This window comes from Crocodylus siamensis, chromosome 10, assembly GCF_052110815.1.
Source record: "Crocodylus siamensis isolate JL-2025a chromosome 10, ASM5211081v1, whole genome shotgun sequence".
In the NCBI taxonomy this organism is placed as follows: domain Eukaryota; kingdom Metazoa; phylum Chordata; order Crocodylia; family Crocodylidae; genus Crocodylus; species Crocodylus siamensis.
The window spans coordinates 2,988,422-3,001,555 of record NC_143404.1 but is presented as its reverse complement, the minus strand read 5'-3'; the positions used below and the strand labels follow the sequence as shown (position 1 = coordinate 3,001,555).

At 52.9% G+C, this 13,134-nt stretch overlaps 1 protein-coding gene across 1 annotated transcript in view; it reads left to right on the top strand.

Annotated features, from left to right (window-relative positions):
- Positions 1 to 12,275, top strand: part of GALNT10 (polypeptide N-acetylgalactosaminyltransferase 10) — a 103,641-nt gene extending 91,366 nt beyond the window's left edge. The window contains exons 11-12 of the mRNA XM_090064751.1: positions 956 to 1,105; positions 5,454 to 12,275. Of these exons, the coding sequence (XP_089920877.1) occupies positions 956 to 1,105; positions 5,454 to 5,621 (318 nt within the window). The 3' untranslated portion in view covers positions 5,622 to 12,275. The remainder of the gene's footprint in view (positions 1 to 955; positions 1,106 to 5,453) is intronic.
- Positions 12,276 to 13,134: the final 859 nt, after the last annotated feature.

Genomic DNA, 13,134 nt, shown 5'->3' with positions numbered 1-13,134 from the left:
CAATCTATGACTGGAAGTGGATTCAGTATGAGGAGATCGCAGGTTGCTGTACATGCACTTGGATGCAAGGAAACTGGGAGTGAAACTAGTTTGGCGGGGGGAATCAAAAAGGGGCTGTAGCTCTGGTAGTGGATTCCAGGAGCAGTTGGCTGCAGGAGTGGGTGGGTGTGTGCGTCTAGGAGGACCGTGATTTGGGTTGTGTTTAACTGGTTCCTAAAGGATAATGGTAATTTCTTTTGGATCCAAACTGCCTTGGGCTGGGGGAGAGCAGAGCAGGATTGACTACCTGGATTCAAAGCAGCACGAGGAAGCCACACCACTTCTCTGCTGCTCCAGGAAGTGTTCCTGCTCCCTTGCAGTCTCCCATCTCCAGCTCCTTTCCCCGCAGACCTCTCACTCCCAGCAGGACTCGGCTCTGTGTGTGTTTCTACCCCGGTGTCCAGGCTTTGGCTAGAGCTGCTGCCCTGTCTAATATCACCACAGGTCTCTTTGGTCCTTTTATTCCCTGCCATAGCCTTCGGTCCATCATCAGGGCGGCATGTGCATGGATCAGAGAAAGGCAGGTGTTGGTACAGGGCCACTTGAGAGCTGCCGTTCCTGCCAGGTGGATGGCACAGCTTCTCACAGCCTGGGGAGCACCAGCCTGATCTCGGATCCCGCAAGCGGCTGCATGGGCAGCCCACAGGCATCGTTAGGCCCCATGTCGGCAATGCTGGGTCTTGGTGTCAGCAGCAGCAGTGTGGAGACTGGGCAGGCCGCAGTGCAGACAAACCCCAGGCCCCCCCCCGACCCCGCATCCAACACCAGATCTTCCAAGCTTAGCAGCGGCTTATTCCCTCCCTTCAGAGAAAAGAGCCTCCCAGCGAAGAGCAGCCTACTCTGTAGGCAAAATAACACCCCCTCAGCTCCCCAGCTTCGGGTCTTCCTCACTTCCTGCATGCTGGTGTCCTGGCAGGTGTTCACGTTCAGCTGGCGAGAGGACATCCGTCCCGGGGACCCGCAGCACACCAAGAAGTTCTGCTTCGACGCCATTTCCCACAGCAGTCCCGTGACCCTCTACGACTGCCACGGGATGAAGGGGAACCAGCTCTGGCGATACAGAAAAGTGAGTGCATGTGTGCGCTTTCTTATTAACGTGTCAGGCTGTTCAGTGGTCTCCTGGGGCTTCTTATGAGAACAGCTCATGTTTTATTCGCTAGCTAGTCATGTAGCTGTGACAGGAGACTCTCCAAGCCGATCCTTGTCGCTTTGGCAGTATCAAAGGTGGTGCTGTCCGGAGGGGAGTGGGCCTGAAGGCAGGACTCCTCCATGAGCACAGCTTATGAGTAGGGAGAAAACATGAAAGCCACGTGTCACTGGAGAGAGTGAAAGCAATGTGCACGCGTGCTTGTTCGGCAGAGCGTAGCTGCCAGTACCCTCCGCTCTGGTGCTGTGAGTGCCAGGCCAGGAGCCACTGGCATACTTTGCTGCCCTGGGTGCATAGGACTACAGGACATAGGGCTGGAAGGGACCTTGCCAGGTAATTTAGTCGAGCCCCTACTCAAACCTGACTAAACCATCCCAGCCAAAGGTCTTTCAGCCTGCTCTTGAAAACTTCCAAGGACGGAGATTGCACCACTTCTCGAGGCAGCCCGCTCTAATGCTTGACCGTCCTCAGGGTCAGAAAGTTCCTCCTCATCTCCCATCTGCTTTCTCTGCTGCAGCTTGAGTCCATTGCTCCCAGTCCTGTCCCCTACGGCCACAGAGAAAAGCCCATCTCCCTTCTCCCTGTAATCACCCTTCAGGTATTTGAAGACCATAATCACCCCCTGCCAACTCAGTCTTCTGTTCTCCAAACTAAGTAACCCTAGATCTTTCAGCCTTTCATTGTAAGTCTTTTCTCCCAGGCCCCTAATCATCATTTTCATTGCTCTGCTGGACTCTTGCCATTCTGTGCATACCCATCTTGAAGCTCAGGCCCCAAAACCAGACCCAGGACTCCAGGGGAGCATCTGCATCCCCAGCTCAGTGTCTGTCCTGTATTGAGCTGTGAAGACTAGGCAAAGCACCTACATTGAACACCTTCAGGAGTAAATTGGATGCTTATCTTGCTGGGATCCTATGACCCCAGCTGACTTCCTGCCCTTTGGGCAGGGGGCTGGACTCGATGATCTCCCGAGGTCCCTTCCAGCCCTGATGTCTATGAAATCTATGAAAGTGAGAGCATGTGTGTCATGTGCTCTCATAAGAGTGCAGTTGGCCTCACTCAGGAGGCAGGTAGCTCCATCCTTGTCACTTATACAGGGGTAGGCTTTTGATATCCCCTTAGGCATCCCTTATTGCAAGAACCAGCTCCCTGCTGCTCCCTTTGGAAAGGGAAAGGAGCAGCAATAAGCCCAGGCTCTCTGGGACCCATTGCACAAGGAGGGGGCATCCCACCTGTGCCTCCTCTCCCTGGCCGGCTTCCTGTGCCCAGAGCCTGTTCTATGGCCAGTCACATCCGCTGCTCAGTAACATGGAGGATCTTGCTGCAAACAGCTGAGCTTTATTAATACCTTGCAAATGGTGTTTCATAGTTTCTAGGGTCGGAAGGGACCTGAGCAGATCATCTAGTCCGACCCCCTGCCATGGCAGGAAAGAGTACTGGGGTCAAACGACCCCAGTAAGGTGTTCATCCAGCCTCCTCTTAAACACCCCCAGGGTAGGAGCCAGCACCACTTCTCCTGGAAGTTGGTTCCAGACCCTAGCCGCCCTGACCGTGAAGTCGCACCTCCTGATATCTAACCTAAACCGACCCTCTGCCAGCTTGTGACCATTATTCCTGGTCACTCCTGGCAGTGCTCGGGGGAACAGGGACTCCCCCAATGCCTGCTGGTCCCCCCTGACTAGTTTATAACAGACCACAAGATCCCCCTCGGCCTTCTCTTGTGGAGGCTGAACAGGTTCAGGCCCCGTCGCCTCTCCTCTTAGGGCCTGCCCTGCTGACCCCTGCTCATGCGAGTGGCCTCCTGGACCCTCTCCATGCTGTCGACATCCCTCTTGAAGTGCAGTGCCCAGAGCTGGACGCAGTACTCCAGCTGCGGCCTGACCAGTGCCACACAGAGGGGGAGGATCACCTCCCTGGACCTGCTCAAGATGCATCTGTGGATGCAGGACAAGGTGCGGTTGGTCTTACTGACTGCGTCCCCACACTGCCGGCCCATGTTCATCTTGGAGTCGATGATGACTCCCAGATCCCTTTCCGCCTCCATGCTGACAAGAGGGGAGTTCCCCAGCCTGTAGGTACGGTGCCGGTTGTTCCTCCCAAGGTGCAGCACCTTGCACTTGTCTGTGTTGAAACCCATCCTATTCTCGTCCGCCCACCCTTGTAACCTCTCTAGGTCTGATTGTAGCCTGTTGCATCCTTCCAGTGTGCCCACGTCCCCCCACATCTTAGTGTCATCAGCAAATGTGAACAGGGTGCTTTTTACCCCCTCGTCCAAATCACTGCTGAAGATGTTGAACAGTGCGGGCTCGAGGACCAAGCCCTGGGGGACCCTGCTGCCCACGTCCTTCCAGGTTGAGAAGGACCCGTCCACCACCACCCTCTGGGTGCGGCCCGCCAGCCAGTTGGCAACGCATCTGACTGTGTGGGTGTCTACACCACAGCCCCCAGTTTCTTAATGAGAACGGGGTGAGAGACAGTGTCGAAGGCCTTCCGGAAGTCCAGGAAGACTATATCCACTGCTACCCCTGCGTCCAATGATCTGGTGATCTGATCGTGAAAGGCCACCAGGTTGGTCCGACAGGACCTGCCACTGATGAACCCGTGCTGGTTGCCCCTGAGCATGCAGTCCCCCGCTGGCCCCTCCTGGATGTGTGCCAGCATAATTTTCTTGAACAGCTTGCCTGGGATCAAGGTAAGATTAACCAGCCTATAGTTTCCCGGGCCCTCCTTCCTGCCTTTTTTGAAGATGGGAACCACGTTGGCCCTCTTCCAGTCCTCTGGCACCACACCAGAGCACCACGAGTGCTCGTAAAGCCGTGCCAGGGGACTTGCAATGACCTCGGCCAGTTCCTTTAGTACTCTAGGGTGGAGATCATCCGGGCCGGCTGACTTGAATACGTCCAACCCCTCCAGAAGCTCCCTAACTAAATCCTTGCTAACCCCTGGCCCAGGCGTGCCTCCCCTGGGGCCCGAGGGGGGCCCAGCAGGGAGGTGGCTGTTCTGGCCCCTACTTAGGAAGACGGAGGCAAAGAAATCGTTAAACATGTTAGCTTTGCCATCTGGTGTGATGACCAAGTTTCCCATCGCATCCTGCAAGGGCTCCACATTACCCAGGACCTTCTTTTTACCCCCTACGTATTTAAAAAAGGACTTCTTATTGTCCTTAATCTGGGAAGCCAGTCCCAGTTCCATCTCTGCCTTGGCCTTCCTAACTACCCCCCTACATCCCCGAGCAACTACAGAATAGCCCTCCCTGTGTTTGTGCAGCAACAGGTGAATAGGCTCTTAATCAAAAGGCTTTTCCCTCGCAGCCCCTCTGATCAGTATGTGCAGCACAAGGCAAGGCTGGGGCAGAACATCTGCCTGCAGGCAGCAGGAGGCAGCTTTTGAGTTGGCTCTGCTTTCCCAAGCAGATGTCGTGAGACCCGGACCTGGCACTGGCTCTGGGGGGGAGGAAGGCAGCATGGTGACAGATGAATCCAAGCAGCTGTGCGCTGCTATGGTATTTTGAGTGCACAGGCAGAGCTGACCTGAGATATTTCAAGGGCTAGCACTGGGGTTAGTAGATCTGATGTATGCCACTGCAGGTAGGAGTGAGGCAAGGGCAGGCCCCCAAAGGAAACCACTGCTGGAGAAACCCGCGTGCAAGCTGGACGCAGCATTATAAATGCAAAGGATGGTCCTGCACAGGAAAGGTGGTATCCATTAATACAGGCAGTGTCAAGTGTTGCAACATTTAAGACCAGTTAGACAGGTTTTCTTCCTCAAGAGCATAAACCTTTAAGCAAGGCTTTAGGCTAAATGCTCTAATCCCCATGTCCTTTCCATCTCGTACAGATGCCACCCCCCAGAAGCTCGCGAGTAAGATGGAAAGGAGGAAAAAAGCATGTGAGGGGTAAAACAGCTAGAGGAGGGAAAGCCAAGGACATTTCCCTCCACCTTCCCCTGAAAGCCTTATAGTGCTAGGTCGATGGTAGTCAAATGTGCCTGGCTTTTTCGTTGTGGGCCTCTCTCATAAGTACGGGGTCAGACCATGGGTCCGTCTTGCCCAGTCTTCTGCATCGCGCAGGGGCAGAGAGTGGATGCTGAACGGGAGAGTGAATAGGGCGTGACCAGAGTTTTTCCCCTTGTTCCTCTCTCACTTGCAGCCTCCAGCATATAAGGTCTAGGAAGTTCTGACATCGAGGTTTTATCCCTAACTCCCACATTCAAAAGCTCTCCTTACCAAACCTGCCCAGCACACTCATTCTCCATCTCTCTTCCCCAGGACAAGACCCTCTACCACCCAGTGAGCAGCAGCTGCATGGACTGCAGCGAGAGCGACCGCAAGATCTTCATGAACACGTGCAACCCCTCGTCTCCCACCCAGCAGTGGCTCTTTGAACACGTGAACTCAACAGTCCTGGAAAAATTTAACCGGAACCTCGACCTTTAAAGACTGCAGATCTCTCTCATGCTCTTGCTCTCTCTCTATTTTACAGCTCTACATTTTTACTGGGGAGGGTGACAGAAAAATTTTTTAAAGAGTCATTTTTTTAAAGAAACACAGTAGGTAATTAAGGTAAAAGGGAGAATCTCAGGAGGGGGCATGGCGGGCAGGCCAGGCTTTATTTTGAAGATGCTGCATCCTCTTGCGGGGATGGTGAGATTGCAGGCGGCTTGGCCAGAGTCGTTTCTGGGGCCGAGGTGGGAGCTGGAGCTCTGGATTTAGAGGGCTCTGAGTGCGGATGGGGTCCTTCCTTCCCCGGCCACGAGCGATTGCTGTGCCCTGCACACAGTTCAGTGCTGCCCTCCCCATCTGCCACCACGGTTCCAGATAGGCACTTTACCTCTAGGCATCCCTTGCACTCAAGCATACAGCCCAGAGCCCGTGTAATGGAGACCTTGGTGCACAGACACAGGCTTCCAGCGCAGCAGAACAGAGAACAACCTGGCATGGAGCATGTCTTCTGTGCCCCCCCCCCCGGTTTAAAATACACCCAGGGCAGCTCGGGCCTCCTCAGCATCTTCCAGAGGAAGACGTGAGTACGAGGGATGTATTGCATGGGGCAGCAGGGCCAGGTGTTGAAACACATTTCTGTAAATGGCAAGCAGCAGTGGGAAACATCCATGCATCTTGCTGTCTGCCTCCCACTGCTGGGCCTTGCCGTGCCAAGGAGCAGGGTAGGGTTTTCTTCTCAATGTTGCAGGCTGCTGCTCAGGTAGTCATGGCACCTTCTACTCCTAAAGGACGAAAAGCACCGAGTCCAAGGCCCCGTGCAGCAGGAGGCACCCTGAGAGCACCCCAGGGCTTTGTGCAGGAAAAGCCCACTCTGGGGAGCAGCCCCATTTTCTTCTCAAGACTTAAGGCCAAATTCATACGGAGTACAGACAGCTGCACTTTGCTGAATCCTGCTCCAGGGCTGTACATGGGCCTTGGTCTTCCATGACCCTGTTGTTCATCCATCCACAGTTTGTGGCTGCTCCCATTGTAAAAGCCAGAGCTTTAAGCCCCAGGAGAACACGGCTTTAGAGCAGCAGTTCTCAACTGGGATGCCACGAGACCCTTTTCAAGATGCCATGCAATACTAGCACTGGTCAGTGCGTAAACACCGACACACGATTGCCAAGATAAACCCAGAGATTTCAAGCAGGGGTGCTGCCGAATGCCAAAATGTTATGGAGGGTACCTGGGGTCTGACAAGGTTGAGAGCCACTGCTTTAGAGCATTAGCCTTCGTGCCCATGTCACGCTGCCTGGGACCCTTCATGTGATGGGCAGCCTCTTTGCTTCAAGTAGGATTCAGAACTGGGATGAAAGGAAGGAAAGTGCAGGTTAAGGACACAGTGGGCTCTGCCTTGGATGTCTGCAGCGGGTTAATATGCTGTCTGGATTATGCTGGGTGCTTGGCAATAGTAATTTGGGACTAGCTCATCTTCCTGATGTATTGGTAATGAAAATTAGCCAGAGGGTTTTGCTAGGAGTTGCTGGTGAGCTGGGCCACTGGCCACACTGTCAGGTGGGGCATCCGTTTTTCAACTCATGTCATGGGAAACCTTCATGGTAGATGCTTGCAGCAGAGAGCAAGCAGTGGCCAGCTCTAGGTGATGGCAGGACTCATAAGTCACCCCGCAGGTAACTCTTGCCAAGATGCTGCCCACACGCATTTGCCATGCCATTGCCCAGCTGCTCAGCTTGGCCTGCTGTCCCCACAGGCATGATAGGAAAGGGAGGCCTGGGCATCAGGAAGGGCTTGGGAAGAGCAGCCATGAGGTTGGAGGAAGACCTGATAAGCCTGCACCTTCTGCAGCAACAAAAAAGCTCCACGATCCAGGCTTCTTCCTACCACGCTGCACGAGGGAGCTCCCTAGCAGCTCCCCTCTCTCCTACAAGGCAGGACTTCAACTCTTCAGGGCCTCGAATGCCTCTTGGCATGCCTGCGTACTTCAGTGCAGGCTATTCATGTGCATGGGAGTGGGTGGAGGTTTCATTTTCAGATGCTGCCGCTTGCTGTGTTGTGCCCCATTGGGAGGGTGGAGAGGAGAGCGCGGCACACAAGAGTGCCCTTTCTTGAGCGGTGTTTCTGGTCCCCCGAGAGCAGCAGCCAGATCCAGCAGTGGAGGCTGTAGGACCCAGACCCACGTCATACTGGGTCAGCATTAGCTGATTAAAGGGCCCTTTTGCGTTCAAGGGCTCCCCCCTACAGACACTCCCCTCTTCCCTGGGGGAGAGCACCTGTTTCCAGAGCTTTGCATGCCTGTTGGTTGCTTCCTCAAGTTATTAATGCTTTCGTTAGCCTGGCGGTACCGACTGCCGAATGCTAAATGGCCTGACGAGATGTCTTTATGAGTGTTTTAGTACCCATGGAACAAGAAGCCATTTGTATGAGAATGGCACCAGTTTATTATAATAGGGACACCAAGTCGGTAAATGATCTATAAATCTATGGCAGGTCATTCCCCTGCAGCTAGTAACATTAGCGCCTGCATTTTAGTTCCTCACCTAATGAAAGGATCCGCTTCTGTTTGAGTTATGTGACTGGCTTTGTACTTGGGCTCACCTAGCGAGCAAAGTTTGGAGCTCTCCGTTGCTCAGCTTTTGGCAGATGCTGGCTGCAGAGAGGAGGTAGCGATAGGAAAGGCAGCCTTTTGCCTCCCAGTCAGCAGTCTGAATTGGGCTTAGAGAAACTGGCTGGCAGCCTGCGCCCGATGGGTAGGTGGGCTTAACGCAGACCCTGCTTGATGCACGCGTGCCCGCTAACACCTAGCACCATGGCTGTCAGACTCAGCACAAAAGCTGAGAAGCTGTCATCTCCAAAACTAACCCGTCCAAGTGTGTTGCTGACCCATTTGACAAAGCACTGGATTTTGGGTGGAGCATCCTGTGAATTCCCAGCATCTCTGCCTGCTGGTTTGGTGGTATCCTCAATCTGTTAATTTACTGACATTAATTATACGTGTCGGTACCCCACAGGCTTTGTTGACTAATGGGAAGTATTACCATTGCCAGCCCCCCTGCTGACGGAGAAATAGAAATTGTATTTCACCATCCACATCTTTAATTGAGCTTCTGCTGGGCAGGCCAGTTAATTATTCCAATTACTTTTAGTTATTTATAAGTAAAATTGCTCAGGCATGAATCCATAGACATCCTCATGTTTGCATGTGAGTCAAGTTTGGGGCTTTGATGCCATTGAGCCCTTAATGGGAAACACATGCTCTTCGTTTTTACCCCCAAAATGGTTATTTAAAACGTTGCCCTTGGCTGCATAAGTCACGCTGCTTGAAGCGCCGCTGGGCATCGTGCCCCTGAGGTGCTCTGGGATCTGGATTGACATAGGTGTGCACCGAATGCTCTTCCAGCTCATGCTTGTTTCATAGCGGTGCTAACGCCCAACCTGCGAGCAGACAAAACAGGGCTGGTGTCCTGTGCGCTTTAGAAAGGGTGGGTTTTTGGGTTTTTTTCCCTTTTTTCTCCCCTTCCCCAAGAGGAATGATGGGCTGGGCTTCGTGAAAGAGGAATACAGCATCCTTAAAATAAAGACGTGCCTTTTTAAATGCAAATGGACAGCAAATGCTTAAACTTGAACCAATTCCTAGTGCCTTGCTGGACAAGAGTGAAGGGGGCTAGGGGGAGGGAGGGCGGGGGGCAGGGAGCTGCAAGAAAGCTTGATGCATTGTGCAATTACCATTCGGGTGTGTGCGTGTGTGTGTTTTTAAATGTCCAGTTTTATGTGCAAACGGGAGGAGGGCAAGAGGCTGCAAGGTGGGGTCAGAAGATGCAGAGGCCGCTGGGTTTCTACATGCACTGGGTGTCTACTAATTGCTTTTCATCACACTCGATGTGAAGGCTGAAGGTGAAAGCCTCTTCTCGGCCCCGAGTAGGAGTTAAACAGATGTTGAATCACAGGATTTCTTGGCTGGCTGCTGTTTGTGTTGATCTCCCTGGCAAAGGCACATGTATTTATCTGTTCAACCTGCATCCAGGATTTTGCAATTTTATACTTGAACTGTTCAGACACGGGGCCTCTAACCGACAGTCCCACAGGTCCGTCCACTGAAGCGAAAGGCTAATGAGATGACTTCTATAAAGTCAGCACCGTGGATCCGTGGGAAGCGTGGGGAAAACATTTAAATGCCGTAACGCAGAAGTAACAAGAAAGCAGTGGACCATGAGCTGAATGTGAGCCAACAGTGTGCTCTTGTTGGAAAAGGAAAAAAAAAAAGCCAACAGCATCCTGGGTTGTTTCAAAAGGAGCGTGTGTCACTTGCAAATCAGAGGAAGTGATTCTTCCGCTCTATTCAGCCCCTGGGAGACCTCCCCTGCAGCCCGCTGTCCAGTTTTGGCTCCCACACTTCGAGAAGGATGTGGACAGAATGGAAAGACTAGCACGGAGCAACAAAAATGACTATTAGAGGCCTGGGAAGTCAGACTTGCAAGGAAAGGCTGAAAGAACTAGGGTCATTTAGTCTGGAAAAGAGAAGACAGTGGCAGGTGGTTTGATAAGTCTGTTTAGATACCTGCGTGGAGACGGGCTTTTCTCTGTGACCAAGGGGACAGGAACTAGCAGCAGTGGCCTACTGATATTAAATCTGCAGCAGAGAAAATTTAGGTTGGAAATGAAGACATTTCTGACTCTGAAAGTGGTCAAGCGTTGGGCAGACTGGCTAGACACGGTGGCATCTCCATCCTGGGCAGTTCCTTGGGTGGGATGATTTGGTCAGGGATGCTCCTGCCCTGAGCAGGCGGCTGAACTAGGTGAGTTGGCAAGGTCCCTTCCAGTCGTACTTTCCTCTGATCCTTCGTCGTCTTCCCTCCGCTCTGCAGCCGCTCACATGTTTTAACACTGGCGTTCAAACTAGATCAGGCAGTTCAGCAAGCTTTGCCCCGTGCTTCTCTGGGAGCCGGCTTATTTAAAACCCTACAAGATGTTTGCGAACCTGGTGCACAGCCGCCTGGCGTAAGCGCCATGTCCCCAAAGCAATTGCAGAGCCAAGCGGCTGCAGCGGGTTTGCGGGAATTGGCTCGCGTAGGAGCCACGCGGCCGTCCTGAAGGATCGCTTGGCTGAAGGGGAGCAGGCTTTTCATTGGTCTTTTTATCTGCTGCAATCAGGATAGAAGATGCTTGTGGCTGGGCCGTGGGGACATCTGGGAGCCATCGGCCCGTAACGCTGGGCAAGAAACGAACCCCCAAGCCTAGCAGGGGTTCGCCCCTCTGGCTGGCTGTGCTTCTGGCTCCTTAGTGCGTGAGGGTCAGGGGTGCACGTTCTGCCGCGTTACTGCCCTTCTCGGCCCCTGCGCTCCCGCAAGCAGACGCGTAATGAAATGCACCCAAACGCTGAAGGCTGAGAGTGCCACACTTGTGAGTTAACAGCCCGTGGCAGAGGGAGCATTAAATGCCCAAGGCAGTCGTTACCAAACATAAAAACCAGCAAAGCGCTTTGCTGTTTCCATTCTGAAAGGATCATTTGCCACAAAGAGTCTTCTAATGGTTTGTTTTTGCTTTATTTTATACGGATTAATAATGTGGCAAAGCAGCGTTGTCAACATACGGGAGAGGCGTATCGGCGACCGCCGGGGTTTCTGCAAAGCTTCACGCGCTTCCAGGGGAGACGGCCTGGCCCAGTGCACCGGGGTTCTGCTCCCAGCTCAGCTACTGGTCAGCTGTTTGAGTTCCCAGTGCCCCATCTGTAAATGTGGGCAATATTTACCTCCTCCGGTAAGTGCTCTGCCACGTACCACTGAAAAGGGGTCGCTCGATTCAATCCAAGTGACAATTGGCGAATGCAATTCGAAGCGACGTCGTGGGAATGGTGTGGCACGTCCAGACCAGGGAAGCTGAGAGGCAAAAATCCCGTGGCACAGGGTTGTCTTCACTTGCAGGCTCGTTGCCCATCAACTAAGCTGCCTGCTTGCCTTGCCTGGGTTGCAGCAAACTGACCTGCCCCAGAGACCCGTGCGTGAGCCATCGTAAAAACCAGAGTCAAGTAGCTTTGTTCGGGTGTTTTGGGCTCGCTGACCCAGCTCTTCCTCTCTTCACATTGTGTCCTCAACTTTCCTGATGCTTCTGTGTTGCCCAGGAGGCTGCGGCGATTCCAGCAGTTGCATGGGGTTTCACTCTTCACCACGGAGGAACCGCAGGGTCTTTAAAACCACTCGTTTGGCATGAGGAGGAAAGCGCTTATCCCAGCTAGCAAGCAGATGAATGTGAATGTGGCTCAAGAAATGATATACAAACTAATCAAGCTAATAGATTAAAACATTAGCCCTTAGGGTAATAACAAATAGCCTTAACTTTTAGGATGTCAGTTTAAAATGCAGCCTCCGGGGCCTCGGTGGTACGATCTGAGTTCATTCACTCCTTGTACTGCATGCATTTTAACTTTATGACTTTCAAACTGGACGGTGCCTCTTAAAGCAGTGTATATTTATTTCTGTGCGTATTAGGACCAAGCTCCTAATAGCCGGGGAGGGCAAACGATGTCTAGCACTTTAATGTAGTCGCTTTCCTACGTCGGGGATCGTTCGGATAGAATGCATAGTGTTTTTAAAAGTTGAATGGACTTCCTTTTATAATATATTTAAAATAAATTTTTAATGTGTTTTCTGACACTCGGTGTCTGCAGAAGTGACTCGCTCTTGCTATGGCAATTGTTTGCTCCCCCTTCTCCCCACCTGCTTCTCACGAAGCAGATGCCCTGGTCGGGGCATGCCAAGAGCACGGTTTTGCTGCCCCCCTCACGCTTGGATCATTGGGCAGCCTTGTCTCGCCCTCCTGGCAACACCGGGGAGCCGTCAGACACGAGGGCTTTGGCTGCTGCCCAGCCGTAGGGTCACTCCGCCTAGAAAAAGCCCAGGTGGCTTCTCTGTCTCTGTCTGCAAACTGCTGTAATCAAGACTTAACAAGGGGTGTTAACCATGGGGCCTTCCTGCCAGATACGGGAAGGTGGCACTCGGTGGGATGAGCTTTCGATTTCCTTTTCCGCTCTGCAGGGTGCAACCCAGCAGGTCGCCTGGGCACCCCCATCCGTGGGAGCGTGATGGGCCGTGGCGGTGTGGCACCTACCAGAAGGTGGGAAGCTTTCTTCAGGAGCTTCCAATTTTAAAGCCATGCTCAACAGCTTTGAAACATTTGTTCTGTTTGCCCATAGGTATGTAGCTATGGGGGAAAGGGCTAAAGCACAGAAGCCCGTATGCATTTGACTTCCCATAGCTCGTATCCTTTTCCTGCAAGGTTAGGACGGCTCTGCTCACACCACAGACTGCCCGCTTGCATTCTCCTTACTGTTTTCCCTTCCCGCAGTGATGGTGCCCAGTCCTGTCTGGCCCTGGTTCTTGCACGGTACAGTGTCCTTTCCAAAAAAGAGCCTGCCGCCCTAGCAGGGACCACTGGGTTTGACATAACCACGCTCTGTCCTTGCGAACACCCTGGGGATTTCCTCGTCTGGACCACCCCTCTTTTTGCTTTA